The 24,673-nt window shown below is 31.7% G+C and overlaps 1 protein-coding gene across 1 annotated transcript; it reads right to left on the bottom strand.

The window, feature by feature from the left end:
- Positions 1-8,102: 8,102 nt before the first annotated feature.
- On the bottom strand, positions 8,103-13,460 carry LOC116026048 (putative late blight resistance protein homolog R1A-10). Its single transcript, XM_031267492.1, has 3 exons — positions 12,891-13,460; positions 8,574-10,785; positions 8,103-8,453 (listed from the first exon to the last, which is right to left on the bottom strand). The coding sequence occupies exons 1-2, from the start codon at positions 13,332-13,334 to the stop codon at positions 8,608-8,610; spliced, it is 2,622 nt and encodes an 873-aa protein (XP_031123352.1). The 5' UTR covers positions 13,335-13,460; the 3' UTR covers positions 8,103-8,453; positions 8,574-8,607.
- Positions 13,461-24,673: the final 11,213 nt, after the last annotated feature.

The following is a 24,673-nucleotide window of genomic DNA, read 5'->3' as shown; positions in this document are numbered from 1 at the left end:
TATTATATTATCTAACATAAACTAAAGTAAACGTAAATACAAGGAACCTGACCTCGTAAGCGGAAGCTTTAGGATCATCCGAATACCTCTAGCCATAGTTGTTGAATTGCTGATAGTAAACATGCATAATAGTGTTATATTTTGACTATCACTTTATCCTGAATACTAGATGGTGTGTATTCTGAATACAGGAACAGTGGGAGGACTATATTGCTTAAAGCCTACATGCCATCAATATAGACAGATATTCAGTTAGCTAAACTGAATATCCTGAGTTGCCTAACTGATCGACTAAATCACTAATTGAGTTAATCACCTACTTGCACCACAACTACATAATAATATAATATTATATACGTGGGAATAAACTTACATTCTCCCACTTGGTGCTGGCACAACCTTCACTAAAGAACAAAATACACGAACCATAGTAATATGTCCTCTGCTCAAGAGAGTAATATCTTCTATGATCACATGCATTCAAGTTCTCTAACTTAGGTTAATTTATGAACAAACCCTACGTTTATTCTCAGTCCCTTAATAGATGTTTCTCAAATAAAATGTATATGCTCAATTGAAAAAAGAAATCATCCAAATTTGCATGAGAAAATATGCACAGTGTATGATCCCTAAAATCTTTAAAAGCATGCCTGAAGTAGGAATCTCTTAGCATAATGCTAAGTATATTCTTTGATTAGTTTATAACTCTAACAATATCTCCAATATGGCTAAGAGTTTAGAGTTGACACGTCTGTCACTCCCACTCATCAAAATAACCAAAAGATATCTTTGTCACAGAAACATTATGAGTCTTAAGTTTGAACTCTTAAACATACACCATAACTTCCCAAATAATCTCAAGGTCCACCTCAAAATAAACTAGACATTATGAGTTTATGTCTTGCAAAATTGTTTTGAGCCTTCACAAACCAAAACAGTCCAGGATCAATTTTGAAGAAACTAAAGACTATATTAATTGCTAAAGAATTTATTAATTGGCAGTGCACCACAAGTTAAATGTTTTTATTTTAATAAACCCATTAGTATTGTTACAACATTTTCATAAATATGTTATACAACCAAATGTCAATTTAAACTTATGAGTTTATGTGAACAAATACAAGCTTTAATACTTGTGGAATCTTTTGAACTTATTGTTTGACATACAATCTAATTAGAGATTACAATCCAATCCAATATTAATAATGAAATTGATTGCATGTGCTTGATGGGAAAAAAATATTCTCAAAGATTCGATCAAATAATATTATCATCACGTCACTGTCACCATTTGAAGGTTCACACTCAGCTAGGTAGTAATTAAAGTTGAACCATCACCATGAGAAGGTTGGCCACTTAATATTAGAAATTATTTACCATTTGAAACAATTTTACTATGAGTTATATGGTTAAAGTTTAACAATTAAAAATAATGTGTACTAATAAACATTTTAATATCTAAGTAATTATTATTAGATATGACAAATAAAATCTAAATTAAATAGTAATTGCCCCACAATGAACAATCATACTATATTATCGCAATTATTATGGTTCATAGATAGATAATTCGAAGCATTGGGAGGTAGCTGTAGTGTCATTAGACTAAATTAAAAATGAAAAATGTTGTTTCTCCATTTTGAATTTATTTCTTAATATTCACTTTTAGCTTTGAATAAAACTCTATTATATATTTTTTGGGGTTAATGGCTCGTGAATTGGCTTATCTTCTTAATTACCATGAGTTAAAATAGGATTTTAATTCGTAATCAAATACAAAAATAATAATAACACAAGGAGGTGAATATTAAAATATAAATTAAGGAGGGGCATGTATCATCACTCATTAAAAATAATTTAAAAGAACTGCGAGAATAATTGAATAAAAATTTAAAACGTGGGTGACATTATTATTATTATTATTGTTGTTGTTGTTGTTGTTGTTGTTGTTGTTGTTAATTTTATTGTGCAACTTCTAACACTACAATTAAACACCACCGTTTTCACTGAGCTTTACGCAACAAATCAGCATAATGTTTATTACTACCTAAAACGACACCGTTTTTACTGGGCGGGAAACTTTTCTTATTTTTAATTACCAAAATGTTGTGGCTTTATTATAGTAAAGGATTAGATTTCTCAACTTAATTATGTTTCAAACTAATATATCTCTCAGCAAACATTATCATTAATTGACTATTGTTTCCTTTATTTTCATTTAGAATCACAACTAATATACAACACTTAAAGCAACTTGAATTGATATATTTAGGGTGTATTTGAAAATCTGAAAAATGATTTTTAGAAATAATTTTTTCAGTTTCCCGTGTCTGGAAAATGTGAGTCAAATTAAAATGACTTCTCCTCTTTGTCGGGAAGTCGTTTTTCAATTTCCACACCACCGCCATCACTACCACTATCACCACTACCACCGCCACCACTACTACAACCACTGTCACCACACCACCCTCACTAGCCATTGTTTTGGCAACTAACGACTGATTGACGGAATAGTGGCTAGAGGACTCAATTGACAAAATTTAAAATAATTGGAAGGTCAATTTGATCAAATTAAAAATTAAGGACTAAATTGACAGTTGCAAAACAATTGAGGGATCAAAACAATGATTTTTATATTATTATTATTATTATTATTATTATTATTATTATTATTATTTGGGTGTAGCGCAGGGTTTCCACCGTCGAACAATGTCTAGGATTATAGGCACATCTATTGGGTGGGACAACGGATTATTATTATTATTATTATTATTATTATTATTATTATTATTATTATTATTATTATTATAAATGTTGTTATATTCTAAACGAAACAATTAAAATGTTTAATTACACAATTCTACTCATTTTTAGGGAAAAGTGAACCAAACACAACAACACAATTTTCTGAAATGCAACCAAACACTGCTGTCATGGCTGGCGTCGCCTTCCTTTGTCTTATTCCACATGCATTGCAAAGCGATTAAATCACCACCAAAATGGCATTATTGGTGTGGTTTGAAGCTGCACTGCCTTTGGGGATTATCATCCACATGCTATGCGTTGCCGGAAATATTCAGTACTTCGTCCACAAGGCATATCATGGTCAGCCGAAGCATATATATCGGAAACTACGTTTGGGACATAGCTATTCTTGGTTACTTATTTTGCTTTCAAAGATGGTGAAGATGTTGATGCTACTTTTTATCAGGAAACAATGTTAGAAAGATGTTTCAGATTATGGTCAAAATTTCACTAGATTTTCTGTTTAAAAAAATAATAAATAAATAAATTAGATCTCGACAAGACAAAACTATTTTGATTATAATCTATACTACTAATAAAAACAAAATTCTCAATTTTAATTCTCTCAAAACACTCCAATACAATTAAAGTTTGAAAAATATTGTTAAATATGGTAATAATACTTGTAATACAATTCATATTCGTACTACAATTATACATTAAAATATGGTAATATAATTCCTAATAAAATATATTCTTCCCTACTTTCCTATTCATATTACAATTCTAGATTAAAATTATTAATCGTAATAATATAGTACATATATTTCCTGCAACGTACTCTATACTATTATAAAAACAAAATCCTCAATTTTAACTTCGCGCCCAAAACACTCATATCTACTATACTAATAAGAGCTAAAGAGATCTACTATACTAATAAGAGCCAAAGAGAGTTAGGCCTAAAATGGGTAGAAAAAATGGCGGTCAAATTATTTAATCAAATGAATGGTTCAGATTGTTTAGATTTATATTTTTCCTTGGGATTTTCTAATTTATCCTTAATTATATGATTATCCGTTATGTTTTCCGTTAAATATTCTCTTCTCCGTTAATATTGCGTTAATTTTTAACTTATCCATTAATTTTTATAAGAAAGGTTTTAGGTTCGAACTTGATCCCAATCAAATTTGGCACAATTAAGTTTCTTACTCTATTTTATTCTTATTAAATAAATTAGTAGCTACAACAAAAAATGATGCATATGTATTTCTTTAATTTAGAATTATGTGTCTACAATGTCTTTATTTGAAAAAATTATTCACTATCAAAAAATTAAATAAAATAAGAGAAATAATTTCATTAGTTATATTGTCTTTATTTTCTCTCATGCAAAGATTCTTTACTTTCAAATTTATCAATTGATATTCATTACATTGTCCATTATCTTATTTTTACAATATCTTGTAATTAAATATCAAAGTTATAATACAAAAATGTTATATATTTATTTACCAAGTATTTTATAATACCATGAAAAAAAATTTTAAAAAAATAATTTGAAGCTAATTATATTAACTACTTGGGGATTGGTTGACAAAGAGAGTATTCAAATAACCCAACAAATTGAAGCGGGATCACTCTATTCTTTACTCTTATTGAATTAAATAAATTAGTAGTTACAACAAAAAAATGATACATGTCGATTTCTTTAATTTAGAATTATGTGTCTACAATGCCTTTATTTAAAAAAATATTCATTATCAATAAACTAAATAAGAAAAATAATTTCATTAGTTATATTGTCTTTATTTTCCCTAATGCAAAGATTTTGTACATTCAAATTCATCAATTAATATTCATTACGACTAATTTCTCCTAGTGAAGAAATCTACCTCATGACAAACCCAGTTTATATCTAAGAGAACACACTGCAAGATACAATGAATTTTGTTACCGGGCTACACAACTTCATCTTTTAAATTCATTGTAAGATGTATTGTCATTAGGATACATTAAAAATGAAATCTCCTTATTAATTCTCTTACTTTTGATTTCTTCATCATCAAGTGAACCCATGTAAAACGTGAGTAGTCATCAACTAAAGTTAGAAAGTAGTATCGTTCCCCTTTCATGGAGTAAATGGGAAAAGGCCCCCATATATCTGCATGTATCAATTCAAAGCAAGCATATGAAGACGTAGTGCTTAAAGGAAATGAAGAACGCCTATGCTTGGCTAAATGACACACATCACACGCTTTATTCACAACAGATAGAGGTGGAATGTCTTTGAACAAATGCAATTTATTCATTGGAAAATGTCCTAGGCGTTGATGCCAAATTTCAATTTTATTACATTGCATAACCAAACTTTTGTGAAAACCACTAGATTCCCTTGGAGGCTGCATCAAGATGTAGAGCCCTTTCTCATGCTTAGCTAAACCAACCGTCATCCCAAGCGGTTCCTGAATTAGACACTGTCCAGAAGAAAATATCAGATTATATGAGGTATCTTGGAGCAGTTTGCTTACTGATATTATGTTGAATTGGAAAGAGGGGATATGCATAACGTCTTTTAACCACAAATTCCTTGTGTCTACTAAACTCCACCCAAAATCAATTCCTTGTGTATTTTTGGGGTATTCTTTGAGTCAGTCGGCTTACAAGTGTTTGGACCCACAATCCGGTCGTATCTATTTGTCCCGACACGTTCGATTTGTGGATGGGGTTTTTCCTTTTCTTGAGTCGGGGCTGTCTAGGGGGTCGGTGCCTACTATTTCAGCCTCAACTTCTATTCCCCTTCATTGCCTCCAGTTTTGCTAGTCCTTACTCCGTCTGAACCGATTGTTTCACCATCTGGTTCGGATGATATCTCTAATTCTTCTAGGTCTGTTCCTGCAGTCCCTGAATCTAATCATACTCCCTCTTCCTCTCCCACTCCTAATCTCTCCCGAACCATCTCTAGCCCCACTGTGTCGGAGTCCAGTTCAGCTGAACAGCCAGATGCCTCCGTTCTCGTTCCTTCAGTATCCCCAGCCACTGCCCCTGATTTACCGGCTGCTTCTGGCCGACCAGCACGGATACGGAAACCGAATTCCCGATACTATGGTGACCAATTTGTGAATATAACCACTGTCCATTCCATGCCACGGGCTCTTGAGCCTCGTACGGTTACTCAGGCTATGCATGATGACAGGTGGAGGCAGGCTATGTGTGATGAATTTGATGCTTTACTAGATTGGGGACGTGGGAGTTGCTACCACGTGCGAGTCATCGTCCGATTCACTGCAAATGGATATTCCGGGTTATGAGGCGAGCTGATGGCTTAGTAGAGCGATTCAAGGCACGTTTGGTAGCCAAAGGTTTTTTGCAAAAAGAAGGGCGTGATTATTTTGAGACTTTTAGTCCGGTTGTTAAGCAGGTTACTGTTCGTATTGTATTGACTATTGAGTTATCCAGTGGTTGGTATGTTTGTCAATTAGACATAAATAATGCCTTTTTGAATGGTTTGTTGTCTGAACAGGTTTATATGGAGCAGCCTGCAGGCTTTATTGATTCTCGCTTTCCTGATCACGTATGTCGTCTTAAGAAGGCTATATATGGTCTCAAACAAGTGCCTCGGACTTGGTACTTGGCGTTGTCTGCTTTTCTATTGGAGTGTGGTTGTGTTCGGTCTGTGGCTGACACGTCATTATTTGTTTACCGTTTGGGTCATGTTGTTATGTTCTTTCTAGTATATGTTGATGACATTGTCATCACGGGTAATGACAATGCTTTTCTTGGTGGATTTATTCGCAAGCTTTCTGATAGGTTTGCTTTGACAGATATGGGTGCCTTACATCATTTCTTAGGAATGCAGGTCATTTCTACGCCCAATGGTTTTTTTCTAAGCCAGTCTCAATATATTGTTGATGTTCTTGAGCAGTTCCAGATGACGGGGGCGAAGGACGTAGCTACCCCTATGGAACCTGCCGCTAGTGGTCTGGTTGCTAATGACTCCACGGTTGATGGTGGTCTATATCGTAGAGCGGTTGGTGTCCTACAGTATTTGGGTTTCACTCGGCCGGACATTGTGTTTGCTGTTAATCGCCTATCTCAATTCATGCATTCTCCTGCTATTCACCATTGGCAGGCGGTAAAGAGGATTTTTCGGTATTTGAAGGGGACCTTGCATTTTGGGTTGTTCCTTAGGCGTGGTGTGCCGTTGAGTCTGTCTATTTACTCCGACTCTGACTGGGGTAGTCTTGACAGCGGTGGGCGTTCCACTACTACGTATGTTGTTTTCTTGGGGGCGAATGTGGTGTCCTGGAAATCTGCTCGTCAACAGTCTGTTTCTCGCTCCTCTACTGAGGCGGAATTTCGTGCTATTGCTAATGCCGCGACTGAGGGTATTTGGATTGAAAGTCTTCTTCGTGAGCTCGGTGTTCGCTTGCTTCAGCCACCTACTTTGTTTGCTGGCAATATGAGTGTTGTTTATGTTTGTAAACATCCGGTGTTTCATTCTCGCATGAAACATGTTGCCCTTGACTACTTCTTTGTTCGTGAGCGTGTTGAGGGTGGTTCCTTGCGGGTTCAGCATATTCGCTCATCTGATCAAGTGGCGGACTTACTTACGAAGCCTCTCTCTCGTCGTTCGTTTCTGGCTTTTCGTTCCAAGATTGGCGTCATTGATGGTGCCGCCATCTTGTGGGGGCGTGTTACAGATTAAATCTATACATAGGCTTAGTCTGTTTGGTTAGCCTTTATTTTCTGCATTTACGGTTGTACTGATATCCCTTACTTTGGGGTATCCTTCTGTATTTATATTCATGCTTCTTTAATGGTAAGGTGTGAGTTCATACATCGATATTATAATATAGTAGCTCGAGTATTTGAGACGGAGAATCGGAGGGTCATGAGGTCTTAAGTTGGTGTTCTAGGGGGTAAATGCTTCCAAAAGGCCCCCTCTTCACCTTTGCAATAAATGCTCTATTTATAGGGGATGGAGGGTAACACATGTCGGGTGTCCGGCATGCCCGATTGCCAACCACGTGTTCTACATGCATTGGGAAAATTGGCAGCCGTATAAATTAATACACGTGGGTCTCGATTCCTGACATGCCCATCTTGGTCGAAATGCCCGATCCAAGCCTCGAGGTCAGGACTGAGCAGACATTCAATGACAAACTCATAATACTCTTGTTAGGTCAGATCAAGACTCTTATCTCATTAGCTTCATTTTCTTAGCTAGGTAATATAATATCCCGCATTACATTTTAAGCAAAAACTTGTATGAGACTATGTCACGTATCATTGCTCGTGAGACGGGTTGGGTCAAGATAAAATGTAATACTTATACTAACAAATGTAATACTAAATCATGAATAAACTGTTTCTTACTTATTTCAGAAAACGTAATACTTTTGAAAGGAATCAAATTAGAACTGGAATAGTTCAGATACATACTCGACCAAATGTTTAAAAGAAGATGAAAACCACTCATTCACACAGGAATTCAGATTGAAGCACACCACCCTGCAGCTGGAGCTCCACATATGAATACCATTATCGCACAAATACATGCATGCCAGCCTTTATTTTAATAAGAGAAGAAAAGAAAAACAAATTAAAGAAAGTGCCACAAAGATAAAGATATATAGTGATAAGAAGCGCGCCTTAGATCGGAGGAGCCATGCATACATCTGAAAATGCTATTGGATATGATACTCCTGCACCAATATAAGACAATAATAATAATCGCAAACAACAATATAATAATAAAAATAATAATAATAATAATAATAGCTTTAATTTAGAGAACATTAAAAGTAACAAAATAAATGACTGACCTTTTTGTTAATGCGCAATATAATGTATCATCTATCAGTGTTGACCTGAGTGATTAGGAGGATAGACGGAGAGCTCAAGTAGCCCATGCTCTGGAGGTTTTAAGTTTTGTATGTTTCTTGCAGAAGTAGCAGCATTTTTGTTGGTACAAAACAACTCCATAAACTTAAGGCCTTTCACATCCTTGAGGGCAAGTGGGACTGCATTAAGGTTTGTACAATGTAAGAGGTAAAGCTTTTTCAGTGCTGGAAAGCTAGTCTCCTTACAAGTCCAGTAAGCCAAGTCCGTTCTCCCAATGCGCAAGAACTGGAGACTCTTGAAAACAGTGTTGTTTAGTTCCCAAGAGTCCCCCTTCACCGCGAATTCCTCCAACTTTAGGACCTCCAGCCCATCCAGGGATCCCAATATGCAAATGTCATTCCACTCAAAGGATGTGTTGGATAAAGTCAGCTTCCTTAAGTTGCTCGGTAATTTGTCGGCCCGAGGAAAGTTCCTTAATATGCTACCCTGACCATTGGCAGTTTCGTGAACAAGCTTCAGATTCTGCAGTTTATGCAGCTGGTTTCCAATATTGTCAAACAAGCAAATTCCTCCCTTCTTCTCCAAAAGCTCTTCTAAATTCCCACGAACCCCCAATTTCAAAAGGTTGGGCATCTTGTCAAAGATAGCTTCTGTGCAGCTCTTAGGTGAAATGGAGGAAAGAGTTTGTAAGTCTTCACACTTGTCTCTGCAATTTTCGGGAGTAGGGAATTCGAAAGAAGCATTGGCTAAAAGATGCCTTAGTTTTGTCAACTTCCATATCTCAGCCTTAACTTCAACACTACTTTGGGAGGTATTGAATACAAGAGTTTGGGTATTCCAAAGGTTGGTGAATGGTTTTGGAAAGATTTTGAGGTCAGTTGTGACAGCCAAGTAGCGCAGGTGATATAGCTGATAAAACTCTTTTGGCAATATATCAAATTTGAGGTCTTCCACATCAAACACTTTTAGGAGGGGGTAGGATTTTGGGATAGTTGCCAAGTGCTGTTTTGGAACTTCATACTTGGTAGATGTTAAAAGAGAGCGGATATGCTCACCAGATGGCTTGCTCTCTGAATCTATGAAGCTTTGAAGGTTGGTACGGATACACAAGCGACGATAATTCTCATTTCCATCTATTTTTGCCCCATCAATCTCATGGAAGAGATTATTCTTAGTAGCTTCAGATTTGCAAAACTCGTGCAATGTGTCATGAAGACGACAAGATTTTATTTCACCATCAGCTCTCTTCTTAACTACCATCAACAGATTCCTATTCACAAAATCCTGCAAATATGTTTCAGCAGTGCCCTCCATGTTCTTGGATGAAGGAATAAACCCTTCTGCAATCCACAAGCAAATCAATTTACAAACTGGAATTTCATGTCCCATTGGAAATGCTGCAAGATATAGGAAGCATTCTTTTGTGTGGTTTGGCAACTGATTGTAACTCAGCGATACCAGTTCATTGTAGCTCTGGTTTTCCCGATTGATTAATGGAAACGGATCTTCAGCCACCTCTTTCCACTTTGCAGCCGTGCTGTTTTTATCAAGGACACCAGCAATCACCACTACTGCTAGTGGTAACCCATTGCATTTCTTTGCAATGCTTCTCCCAGTGGATATAAGATGTTGAGGACAAGTTTCTGTGCGGAAAACTTTCTTTTGTAATAACACCCAACTTTCCTCATGCTCTAAAAATTTTAATTCGTGTGGAGCATTTTTAGAATCAACATGATTAGCCACTTCAAGGTTACGCGTTGTTACCAATATTCTACTGCCTTTCTGGTTGTTGGGAAAAGCAATTTTCAAATAATCCCAATCTGTTTTCTTCCATACATCATCCACAACAATGAAATACATCCCATCCCTCAAAAATTCCTTGATTCTTTGGGCTAACTGCTCCTCGCTCATATCTTTGTAAGCACTGGTTTCCTTGGTAAATTTACTTATAATGTCCATGAATATTCGTCTCCTATTCATGTTTCTAGATACGTGAATCCAAAGACGAGTGAAACTATCGTAATGAAGTTCGCGATCATTGAATACCATATTGGTTAATGTGGTTTTGCCCAATCCAGCCATTCCAACAATTGAAATGACCGCTGTATCTTTTAACTTTTCAGTAAGACGATTTTTTATAGTCTTAGCCTCTTCATCAAATCCTATCACTTCATCCTCCTCCACCACTGGAGCCTTTTAGCAATTTCAGGAAAAATGAGGTGAGGGAACTAACATCACTTCAATCAAATTAACTCACAGGCAATTTAGTATATACCCTATATTGTTGTAGTTGTTATTGTTGTTGTTGTTATTGTTATTGTTATTAATCATAAAAGGTGTGATTATTACGAATATCAATCAGGCAGCCTACTAAGTATCAAGCTAGTCCTGTTGGGTTGTCAGGTTTATTTATTCAGACTTTTCATTTTTTTTGGTCGGGTTTTAAATCCTTAGCTCTAATGATAGGGATGTCAATCTTAGCTCGAAATCAATGAGCTGACCCGATAAAGTTGAAACCAGTAAGCCTGATTTCCCAAAATTTAGTGGGCTAACTTGATAGTTCAAACTACTTAAGACTTTTCTTTGTTTCACAAAGGATGTGGAACAAAATATATAGAGAACTTATACATAAGCCCATCTTTAGTAATTTTTATTAAATTTATAAATAAAATTTTGATAAATTTATTACAAAATAAAAATATTTTGTATTAAAATAAAAAAAAAACTTATTATAATTATTACATTAGAGATAGTATAAATATATCAATTATTTTTAGTTAGAATTCAGAAATTGAGGTTTATAGATTGAATGATGTATAAGTTTATACCCCTCTATCACATTTTATTTGTCATGTTTATTTAGTATTTGTGAGCATAAATATAATATGTGCAGTCCAACTATCAGTTTAGGCTTTTAGTTGAGATGGAGCACATGTTTTAATTGTATTTAGTATTTATTAGTCAAACCAACTCTTTCTTATTTGTTTATTTTTGCTAGTATTTTTTAAAATTTATTTATTTTTGTTTAATAGTACTTTTAATTTAGTTTCTAAATATATAAACTTTATATACTAATACTAAACATAACATTATGAAAAATTGAATTAAAAAAAAAAAAAAAAAACTTCAGTCAAATCTTGTTAACTGAACCCAACACAAAAAATAAGACGGATGAAATATTTATTAGTGTAATGCACTAATTTATTAAAATTAAAAGTTCAGAATGTTAATTAAAAAACGGGAGTAAATTTTTTAGAGTACATAGAAGTATTTTTCTATAACAATTGAGTAATTGTCTATAATATCAGCTTGTTAGTATATTTATTACTTTATTTAATATTATTAACATTAACTGGAATAAAATATCTTAAAACATTTTTTTATATAAATATAAGATCTTTATACCCAAAATGCTTGTCCTTTTCTGAAATTGTTATAAATTAATTAATTAATATTAATAAATAATGTTATATACATGCTTCATTGCTTCAAATATATATATATACCATACGCGGATACTAGTAGTGTTGTAAGGTTTGGGTTATAGGTTCTCTTTTTGCTGTTTAAGGTATAGCATATATAATTTATATTTAAAATTTAGCTTTTTATTAATTTTGTAAAAATTCATTCAGGTTTGGATATTTATTGTTACATATTATATATTTATGTGTTCAAGTTTGTAAAGTGAAGTTTACAATAATTATGAAAATATCATCGCGTTTAAAAAAAATTGATCTAATCCGTCCAATTTTTACAAATATAAAGTTAAGATTGATTTTTAGTTTTCTTCTAGTGTGTTCTCATGGGCCTAGAAGCTTTTATACATATAGTGGCATTTTCAAAATTAAAAGTCCACGAACGTTAAAAAAAAAAAAAATTAATTAGATTTTATTTTCTAATTTGATCTGACTAGGATCATGTTTTGGTAAAATAGTTACCTTATCAGTCAACTTTAATTTATTTGATCACTGTTTGACTTGTTTAAAAAATCAATATAAATTTTTGGTTAATCAACTTTTTATACTCAAAATGCTAAAATTTAAAAAGCTGCTCAAAACAACTTTTTTCAATTAACTTTTTTAGAAAAGAAATTATACCAAACAACTGTTAGCTAACAATTAATTTACCAAACATTTTTTACCATCAGTTAATGTTATCAACTAGTCAACTCTGACCCAATCTATTAACAACCATTAACCAAACTAAGTCACATGTGTATTCCAACTTTCTAACCACAAGAACAAAGTATGTATTCTAAAGTTAATGCTTCAAATTAAATATAGGACATAGATAGATACCTGGAGAACCGCGGGCTGAGGATTATTTGGCGAACCGTCTTGGAGTCTCTTGAGGGAATGGGCATGATCTAGACGGATTCTCTCCGCCCTTTTCTTAATGCTCTCAATCTCCTTGGCAGCATCATTAACCTTGGTATAATAAATTACTTTTTCCGCCCATCTCTTGAGGACCGGTCTGGCTCTGTGGTTCCTTCGCTCAACAAGGTATTTATCAATCGCATCTTCAGCATCGGTTACCACTTTCTGAATCTTCTGCACCACGTCTCTCAGCACCGCGTTGGCGTTACAGCTCTCGTTCTTGGATGCTTCAGTGAGATATGCCTTGAAAAACCTGAGTTCGCTCAGTAGATCTTCCACCTGATCCTTTATCCCAAGAATCAGGCTCGCGTTTTCTTCCACAGTTTGTGCTACTTTGCTTATCAGCAAGTCCACAACTGCGTCCATGGCTCACTAGCTACTCTCTTCTCGATCTTCTCAGGGAATTTATGGGAGAATTAAAACAGCTTTCTTGCTTTCTTTCAGTCTGGCCTTCTTGGGTTTTCAACTCCTTTAATTTGATGTCATCTGTATATACAGCAACTAACAAGCTAAGTGATAATGTCTGGATCTGGTAAAGCTACTTTAGTTAAATTACTTGACCGGTTCAAGTCTTTGATAATGCATATCTAAACATATAATAAAAACATAATAAGTCTCAATTAAAGTTATATCCCTCATTTATGTCCATATCTTTAGTGCTAATCATTTTGTACATTGTATTTTTAGAGTTGTACTATACAATTTTTTGGACAAAAATACCCTTACCGTTATAACTTCCGTTATCTTTTCCATTAACTTTACAATGCACATGCATCTACCATAACTTTTCTTAGATTATTTAATGATAATAACATTTGTAGACATTATATATTGGATTAATATAATAAATAATTTTTTTATTTAGATTTTAATTAGTAACAATTTGTAAGTTATTTTTTAAAATATAAATATTGGGCATACGTTTTTGCGCATCGCGCACAGAAAAGACTAGTATGTATATATGTATATATATATATATATATATATATATATATATAGAGGGGGCAAATACTAATTTTGTCCCATGACTATTAGCAAAATGACAATTTTAGTCGACATATTTAATTTATACTAATTTTAGTCCCACGACTATTATTTTAGTACCAATTTTGATCCCACAACTACTGCTTTAGTACCAAAATTCATCAGATCGGTCACTCATCCGTTTAAAACGTGCTAAAATCTAAAATTTCTAAAGGTATTTTTGTCTTTTTCAACTCAATATCTCAATTTCAACATGAATAAACAAATTTAAGCCCTATGATCAATCATAATTCACAGTTCTCCTCTTCAAATTAAGGTAAAATGAGGAGGAAAACTGCGAATTTTGATCGATCTAAGGACTTAAATCTATTTATTCATGCTCAAATTGAGATATTAAGTTGCAAGTGACGAAAATACTCTTAATAATTTTAGATTTTTGCACGTTTTAAATATATGGATGACCGGCGCGATGAATTTTGACACTAGAACAATAATCGTGGATGAAAATTGTTAATAAAATTATAGTCGTGGGACCAAAATTGGTATTTGCTATATATATGTGTGTGTGTGCGCGCACAAATGTGGTGCGGTATGTACCACTAGTGTTAACAAAATACACCACTAGTGTTAGGAAAATGCACAACAATGAAAATATAAAAAAAAAAAAAAAAAAAAAAAAAAAAACAAACAAACAAACAAAGAAACCAAAAAAAAAAACAAGAAAAAAAAAAAAAAAAAAAAAAAAAAAAACAAACAAACAAACAAAGAAACCAAAAAAAAAAACAAGAAAAAAAAAAAAAAAAAAAAAAAAAAAAACAAACAAACAAACAAAGAAACCAAAAAAAAAAACAAGAAAAAAAAAAAAAAAAAAAAAAAAAAAAACAAACAAACAAACAAAGAAACCAAAAAAAAAAACAAGAAAAAAAAAAAAAAAAAAAAAAAAAAAAACAAACAAACAAACAAAGAAACCAAAAAAAAAAACAAGAAAAAAAAAAAAAAAAAAAAAAAAAAAAACAAACAAACAAACAAAGAAACCAAAAAAAAAAACAAGAAAAAAAAAAAAAAAAAAAAAAAAAAAAACAACAACAACAACAACACACAACTCACCCAACATAATGTACCATAACTCCCATGTCCCTAATTGTGCATTTTCGAACACTATGTAGTGTATATTTGCATACCTAGTGGTTTGTTTTTTTGGTGATGCGTACCTAATGATGCATATTTGTGTTGTGCATTTTCTAACATTAAGTGATGTATATTTGTATACATAGTGGTGTGGTCGCACTGACCGCACGTTAAGGCGCGGCCACACCTAAACTACTTTACTATATATATGTATGTATGTATGTATGTATGTATGTATGCACTCTGGTGGACATGTTATCGGGTGAAAAATGGGGTCATATATGAGTCGTTGATCAAAATCTATATCAACGGCTCGAATTAATGAAAATAAAAAAAAATAAAAAAAACGTGCGTCTTCTATTAATGCATCCATCTTCTTCAGCTTTACTCCACAAAGATAACAACTCAACTATACTATTTGTTATTATATTGTTATCATACTTTTTTTTACCAAAATAAGCATCAAAGTCGTTTGGGAATATAAATTAAATTATCAGAGCATTGCTATAACCGGATTACGTTTAGGTTGATATTCTAAAGGTGAAAGTGGATAGGGATATGATTTTATTTATTTATTTGTTTTTTTTTTACTCGAAAAATTTGTGAAGCTTTGATTGTTTGGGTCCAAATTGAATGAATAATTAATTAGGGATTTAGGGACATATGTAAACTGTAAAAATGACGCACCTTAAAAAAAGAAAGGAGCGAAGGAAAACAAAGCACATTAAGAATGAAAACCACACACTTAAAGTTTTAGACCGACGTACTTAAGTTTTAACAGCTGACACACCTTAAATACATAACACAAAAATCACGCACATTAAGAAGGAAAATCACGCACATCAAATTTGACCAGATGCAAAAAAAAAAAAAAAAAAAAAAAACCTAAATTATCACCGTATTTTTTAATTAAATTTTTATTAATCTTGGACATTGATCTTGACAAGGTCAATGACTCTCATCTTACCCGCAATCGCACCTCAAATAGCCAACCGCATGGAACCATCCTGGATACTAGTGTCCCATAAAAAGGAAGACTTGGTGAATTTCATCGTTGACTCAATAATTGAGGTAAAATACATTTGCTTTATTTCTTGAGTCTTGAGGTAAACGACAAAATGGAAATCGTCGATATTATATTAAATGGGCCCGCCACTCGACAGTCTGCAGCACTAGGAATAATTGAATAAATGATTTTTTTTTTTTTGGAAACCAGGAATAAATGAATAAATGAATAATGCTTGACTAATTATTAATGGGAAAAAGTGTTGGAATAAGGTTTAAATTAGCCACTTAACGTAACCTGAAAGTATAATTAGGTCACTAAACAAAAAAAATGTGCAATTAGGCCACTAAACACTCTAAATGCTTGCAATTTCACCTAATAGCAGGTTACCTTCCATTTCATCGGGTTGTTGCTTACATGGATGGTGAATTGACATTTTAAAATATTTTTTAATAATAAATTTTAAAAATAAAAATTAAAAATTAATTAAAAAGTAATATTAAAAATAAATATTTTTTTATTTTTATTTTTTATTTTTAATATTCATTAAATAATAAACTTTAAAAATAAAATTAATTAAAAATATTAAAATATTAATATTAAAAAAATAAAAAAAATTAATATTTAAAAATATTTTAAAAATTATTTTTTTTTAATTTTTATATTTATTATTAAATAATTATTTTAAAATGTCAACTCACCATCCATGTAAGCAATCAACCTGATGAAATGGAAGGTAACCTGCTATCAGGTGAAATTGCATGCATTTGGAGTGTTCAGTGGTCTAATTGCACATTTTTTTCGTTCAGTTGCCTGATTGCACTTTCAGGTTACGTTCAGTGGCCAATTTGAACCTTATTCCAAAAGTGTTAAATAAGAAAAACGATGGATTTACTTTTATAAATTTTATTGTGAAAATAAAATTACATATTGTGAAAACCCTAATGCTGCCTCCCTTTTCTCTCTAAAACAAAAAGCTTTTCTCTGCTGCTCAACTTCGGCTTCCACCGCCGGCCTCCGGCCGGAACTCTAATGGAGCTTTGAACCGGCGGTTTTGGTCACCTTCTACGTTTACTCTTGCTCTTCTTCCGTCCCGACCACCGTTGCAGCTCCGTCCTCCTCCGACCACTGCCACAGATCTTCTTCTTCTGTTTTCTTTCCCTTTGAATAAAATAATAGTAGGTAGGTATTGAGGTTTGTGTTGGTAGTCTTGAACTCCCAACCGTAGGTATTGAGGTTTGTGTTGGTAGTCTTGAACTCCCAACCCTACTTTGGCTTTATCACTTTTTATTTTCTCTATTATTGTGTTTTCCTCTCGTTACTCACTTTTTATTTTCTCTATTATTGTGTTTTCCTCTCGTTACTTTCACGAGCTTTTCTCTATTATTGTGTTTTCCTCTCGTTACTTTCACGAGCTTTTCATTATCATTAGCATAAATCGTTTAGTTTGGTTTCGGCAAGTGTTGATCTTATCATGGGCGAGAAGACCCAGATATTTGATAAGCTTTAAGCTCCTTGAAGGAACATAGCTTCCTAGTTATGAAACAGTCTGCGATTCAAGTTTTCTATAGCATAGTTAGAAAGTTGTTTCTATGTCTGACTGTAAGGAATGATTTACCATTTCATTGATCGTTGATGTAAACGTTTTATGTTATGAATTAATGGAATAGTTACGTTTACCTTCAAAAAGAAAAACGATGGATTTACTTTTACAAATTTTATTTTAAAAAGAAGTAAACAAATAAAAATTATGTTTCATTTCTTTTTTAGACTTAATCGAAGTAAGACACGTCAGTACAGATTAGGGAGTAAAAAATAAATAGAAAATGAGAATTTATGTAGAATGTAGTATTATTTGTTAAATAAATCGTTTAATATAAAAATTTGTATAATTAAGTCATTAAATTAAAAATTCGTTTTGTTTGTAAAAAAAAAAAAAAAGTCATTAAATTAAAACATGTGTAATTATAACATTAATGGGTTAAAAATGTAAATTTTCAAAAATTGTAACGGTTATTAATGAATTGGCATGCAATATAAGCATTTGAACTGGCTTTTAGTTAGACAATTATAAGAAGAGATTAAAAAAATAAAAAAAATAAAAAAATAAAAAATGTTTTGACTCAAACCGCCTGGTCGAATCATATCTGTGAGGATAAATATAATATGTGCAGTCCAACTATCAGCTTAGACTTTTAGTTGAGATGGAGTATATGTTACAATTTGATATCAGAGCTATGCAAAAGGTCATGAGTTCAAATCATGTGCAGTCCAACTATCAATTTAGGCTTCTAATTGAGATGGAGCACATGCTTTAATTATATCCATTTTAGCTTTTAACGAGGCTAACTTGAATTTATAAAATTAATTAATATGCAAGTGGATGTTTTTAAACCTAAGTAGGGACAGGTTTGAAAACGACCTAATCGTGCATGTTTCATTGTTTTTTTAAACCTAAGTAGGGACAGGTTTGAAAACGACCTAATCGTGCTTGTTTCATTGTTTTGGAATTGGGGATGTTTGGCAAACAGCTTATAGTTTATAGCTGATAACTGATTGATTTAGCTAGTAGTTAATGGTTGATTGCGTTAACTGGTTTGATCAGCTGGTTGTATTAGCTGGTTATAAAAAATTGTTTGGTAAATTAGCTGTTTACTAGTAGCTGATTGAGTGTAAAATGACATTTAAGGGTATGAGTGCATTGTATTATTACAACCTTTAAATATCACAAGAAGATAAACTCTTATTAATAAATAATTATAAAATTTGGTATCATATATACTTTTTTTAAGGACATAAGTTAATTATTTTTGTTTATTTAACTCTTATTAAATTATATTCTAAAACAATTTTTATTAATTATTTTCAATTATTATTATTATTATTATTATTATTATTATTATTATTATTAAAAATGACAAACCCATCACCCGTTGTTTTATTATTATTATTATTATTATTATTATTATTATTATTATAAAATAACAAACACACCACTCATTTAGAAGTAAATTTCATTGATTTCAAAGGATAAAATAGTCAATATACCCATTGATCTTAATAAGCTAATACAAAAAGCTACATTCATTAGGGCCCTGTTTGGTAAATGGTTGTTAGCTGTGGGTTGGCTGTTTGGGTTAGAAGGTATGATTTGTTGATAACATTGGCTTATTGTAGAAAGTTATTTGATAAATTAGTTATTAGTTGATAGCTGTTTGGTATAATTTCTTTTCTCAAAAAGCTAATTGAAAATGCTGCTTTGAGTAGCCTTTTGAATTTTAGCCTTTTGAAGTTACAAAAAGCTTATTATTTACCAACTAATAGTGGTCAAATAAGCCAAAATTGGCTGATAGGCTGATTATTTACCAAACAGGGCCTAGCTTTTAAATTTTCAGCTTATTGGGCCAATAAGCCAAGACCAATAAGTCATTTACCAAACACTCCAAAATAACTTATTGGGAGGTCAAACAGCTAAACTTAGTCAAATAAGCTAAAATTTGACTTATAAACCAATAACCAAACACCCCCAAAAACTTCAAAAAAAAAAAAAAAAAAAAAAAGACTTCGATAAACTCAATTCATTTGCTTTTACATTTATTATTTTCATGTACAGCTGTACTATATATAGTACAACATGGCAGCATCACATGCTTTATTTCAGTTTTAAATCTTATCCATAAAATATAAAAAGCTAGCTTCGCTCAACCCATCTTTTGAGTGGACTAGTGGAGTTTTTTTTAGGAATTTTGAGAGGGTTGAGGGAGGAGGAGAGGGTTAGACAAGGGAATTTTAGGACTTAAATTTTGTTAGAGAAGGGAAAAGAAAAATAACAATACTACATTACTTTTAATTTCTATTTCATTTTGACTCACTATTTACGTATGACACATTTTGATTTAGAGTTAATTTTATTTTTGGTCTTAAATTTATAGGTGGTAGTATACTATTTAGTTCTTTTTCAAAATGTCTCTCTTTGGTCCTAATCTTATTGTGGCATGATCATTTTTTCTTTTGTCAACAAATTAAAATCGCTGAAATGTCATTAAATACAAAAATATTTTGATTTTTAAAATACAAAATAGGTTGACCTGTTATATTTTTTTTAAAATTATAATTGAAGACCTAAAATGCCTTTGTATTTTACGAAACTATGTAGAACAAAAAATTGTCATGTCACAATAATATTAGGACCAAAAGATGATATTTTGAAGAAAAAAAAAAGAAGAGACTAAAAGTGAATAGTCACCTATAATTCTATAAATCTAAAACCAAAATAGGAATTAACACTTTTGATTTATTCTTTTCAAAAAAAAAAAAACACTTTTGATTTATACCAAAAAAAAAAAAAGGGTAACAATTTTTATTTCATTTTGTTGTTATTTTTTTTTTTAACCTCCAATAAGATCAAGATATATACGTGTGAATCTATGAGACTCCTATCGTGTTTCTACCCCTATATGAAGGTGGTCATAGTCTTCTTTTTCATGTATTTTGTTTAGTTATCTAGTAGTCCACTGGATGGACCTCTATTTCTCCTTTGATGAAATAACGTTGATCCACTTGACTATGAGCTACTAGTCTAGGCTTTTCTTCTTACCAAATATAGGGTTTTAGTGTTTTTTGCTTTTCACCATTAAAATGTTGGATCTTGTATTTCTTTTTGGACTAGGTGTATGCCCTATGCATCTGTAGTATTTGGGATATTAATATAATTTATCATTACTCAATAAAAGACATGTTGTGAAACTTTCAATTCCTTTAAGTCCATTTATTATTTTCCAAATAAAACCAAAACTGAGCACGGCGATACCCTGATTTTTTGAATTTTTTCTTTTCATTTTTGTTTGGAAAATGATAAAATGAACTCCAAGAGAGTAAAACTCTCGTCATTTGTCTTGATTTTATTGGATGGGGATGAAAAAAAAATTACAGAGTAATAAAAATTATGATCCACAATTTGTTGAGTGAACTAAAGAGTGACATGTAAGCCGGCAAGGACAGAGCTACTATGGGGGCAGCTACCCCCACTCCCCCTCTCCACCCCACCCCACCCCTATATATATATATATATATATATATATATATATATATATATATGTATGTATGTATGTATGTATGTATGTATGTATGTATGTATGCATATATATACATATATAGCATTAAATGTTGCTTTAAAAAAATAGCATTAAATGTTATATAAAATCTATATTTATGCATAAAATACTAATAGTTTGAGTAGTTTAGTTGGTTGAATTCTAAGTTTAATAATAATAATAAAAAAAATCTATGGTTATAGATTCAAATCTCATTAACAACATTTTTCCTTATCTTCACTTGTTTATTTTATCTCTTTCATTCCTTCAAAGATAAATTAAATATTTGTTTGGCTACTTTTATGAATCATTTAATTAAAATTTAAATGCTCTTTTCGTCTACTTTTTATGAATCATTTAATTAATGTAGTATACAAGTTTATATTATACTTCATTGTATTCGAGTTAATTTATAAAAACTTAAAAAGTTGATCTAATTAAAAAATTAAAAATAAAAAATATTTATGAATATAGTGTTATTCAAATTATTTTATCTAATTAATTATTTTTCATATTTTGTCATAAATATTTCACATTTTCACCTCACTCAAGTATATTTTTGGTTCCGACTCTAACTATCGTGTAATCTATCAAAAACATTCTATTGTAATTTATAATGTATTTTGTATTTTAATCTTATTATGACTGTTTGATATTTTGTAATTGACATTTCAATCGTCATTTAAACTTCGCCCCATTCAAATAATTTTCTGGCTTCATCGTAGAAATTGAAATAGAATGTGGAGTAGGCGTAGTATTACTCTATTTGTTTTAAGGATATAAATTCCACATGACCAAAAAAATTTCAATGGAGTTTTTACATTGAGGTTGCTCTCATCTTCCACGTATAATCAAGTCAATTCTGTCCAGACAAATTAGTTCTATCATTTGAGCAATTAAAAGTTAAAACACTAGCCTGGGCAAATTGGAGCAACTTAGATGTTTTAAATTCATAGTGAGCTGTATGCCATTAATATTATCAAAGACTTGCTCAAATAATTGAGCTAAAGTCAACTTTATATTTTATCAAACATTAACTAACGTTTAATTATTATTTTTTGAAGTAAAATAGAATTTAGAGCATCCATATCAATGGAGTTTTTTCACTTGAGGAGTTTTTGTGTGTGTGATTAGGAAAGAGAAGGTGAGAGGAGAAAAAAAAAATCAAATTAGAAAACCAAAAAATATATATATATATATATAAGGCTGTCAGGCGCGCCTGACGCGTGCATTGCACGCGCCCGCTAGCGCACAGCAGGCCACATGTTTTATTTTCCAAAGCACGAAATCACTGTTCCATGAACTCCATTTTACAGATGCTTCATCTTCTTCTCTCTCCTGATCTCTCTCTCTTCCAACTCAGATTATACTGTTCCAATATCCACATATAATGCATTGATAAGGATGGCCTTACATCATGTGATGGCCTGGTTTGCATTTTATATGAAAATCTTTTAGACAAAGTAGTACAGTGTCATAATGTTTGCCTATAAATTATGTAGTGGAAATACTATTTATTGTGGATAATAAATATAGCATGCATGTGATTGTTGGACGCGGTTTCATAATTTTCATCGGAATTATTGATTAATATATTGTTTAATTTAAATGTAACAACCATGTTTTGGCATCTTCATCAACTTCATTCATTCTTAATTTATTTATGTTTTAAAAATTGCATCCAATAAATTCAATTGTTATACCATAAATCAGGCCGAGTTCATATTACATTGTGAATCTTAATACTAAAATTATGTACCTTCAGTTGACATATTTTGTACATGCACTCAATAATTTTTGTACATGTAAACAAATAACTTGATAATTGCTGACACATAATATGATAGCTACAGGTACAGTGTACAGAAACTGTTAACTGCAGGTACAAAATGTGCCACTACAGATACATAATCTAAAAGTTATTTTTGGACGAAATTTACAATGCAATATAGACCCTAATCCATGGTATAATTTGTACAATACAATTAACCCTGAAGATTTGAGCAAGTTGCTATATTAAATTCGTGAGGAGCTTTCACTTGACAATATTAATAATGAAATTGGAAAAAGTATTCTCAAAAGACTCGATCAAATAATATTATCATCACGTCACTATCACCATGTGAAGGTTCACACTTTTTTTACTTTTTTTTTTTTTTTTTGAGTGAAGGTTCACACTTAGGTAGTAAAGTTGAACCATCACCGTGTGAAGGTTTTTGCCACTTAATATTAGAAATAATTTACCATTTGAAAAAATTTTACTGTGAGTTATATGGTTAAAATTTAACAATTAAAAGAAAAGTGTACTAAACATTTTACTATCTAAGTATGAAGCTTATGTCCTTGGTATACATTTACCAAAATAAAAAATAAAAAAATGTCCTTGGTATACAATTTACATACTCGTTATCTTTTAACCATTATAAAATACATCCTTACTTTGCAAAAAATAAAAATTAATAAATAAATAAAAACATTATTTTGCCTTTAGAGCAATGAAACCATAAACCTCCATTAGCACCCAAAAAAAAAAAGAAAACCTTTTATATATGATTTTTACTAATTAACTACAGTTACTAATCAAATATGCAATATGAGTAAACTTGCAATAGATGTTCACAGTTTTGTTACTCAAACAACAAAAGTTGTAACTATTTTATAACGTTAGAGCGTAGAGGTGTATTTTACAATTGAAAAGCATAAACTAAAATGAATAAGGCTATATAATTAAGAGATCAAAACAATTTTTTTCCAAATATATATCGGGCGGATCTACAGTGGGGCACTTACCCTCCTAACCCCTTGTGTGTAGATTTATTTTCATGTGAGAATATATATTTAACATGAGAACATGTGGACTTCTTTAGTTATTGTGCATTCATGAAATACTTACGTGCATTACTGAAGAAGTACGCATGTTCGCACGTTAAGGTCGGTCCGCACCTGAACGGGACCCTATTTTATTATAATTTTTTTAAAAAATAAAGATAAGCTAGGTAAGTTATGACTTTAATGTGGGAAAGGTTAAAGGGTTGATTCAAGCATTCTTTTATATGAATAGTTAGATATATGATTTATAATAATGTGTTTTCTATTCAAATCATTTTATCGAGTTAATTATGTTTCAATTGAAATATAAAGAAGAATCAATGCCGTCTCCACTAAGACTCGATCCCACAACTTTTCAAATGAGAGTGTAATTTGGTGTCACTAGACCACAAGGTATATATATATATATATACACACACGATGTTACAATTTTGATCTATGAACAAAGAAGGACGGCAATAAATACACCATACCATCTTCTTACACAACTTTAATTTCATCATAGTATATTGATCAATGTCTTATTTATATCTAACAACCCTGTTTTGTCATCTTGTATCTCTCCACCGGCCAACTTCATTCATTGACTATTATTTCCTTCATTTTCATTTACAACCACAACTAATATACTATCCATAACGTAATTAAGATAATTAAAGCAACTT

The sequence above is a fragment of the Ipomoea triloba genome, chromosome 7, assembly GCF_003576645.1.
Source record: "Ipomoea triloba cultivar NCNSP0323 chromosome 7, ASM357664v1".
NCBI lineage: Eukaryota > Viridiplantae > Streptophyta > Magnoliopsida > Solanales > Convolvulaceae > Ipomoea > Ipomoea triloba.
The sequence above is the reverse complement of the archived record's forward strand: the minus strand, read 5'-3'. Positions and strand labels throughout refer to the sequence as shown.

Excerpts from the sequence above, each read along its gene's own strand:
- LOC116026048 (XM_031267492.1), bottom strand. The coding sequence starts at position 13,334 with ATGGACGCAGTTGTGGACTTGCTGATAAGCAAAGTAGCACAAACTGTG. Across the intron at positions 10,786-12,890 it reads CTCAGCCCGCGGTTCTCCAG|GCTCCAGTGGTGGAGGAGGA; the intron begins GTATCTATCTAT and ends AATTGCTAAAAG.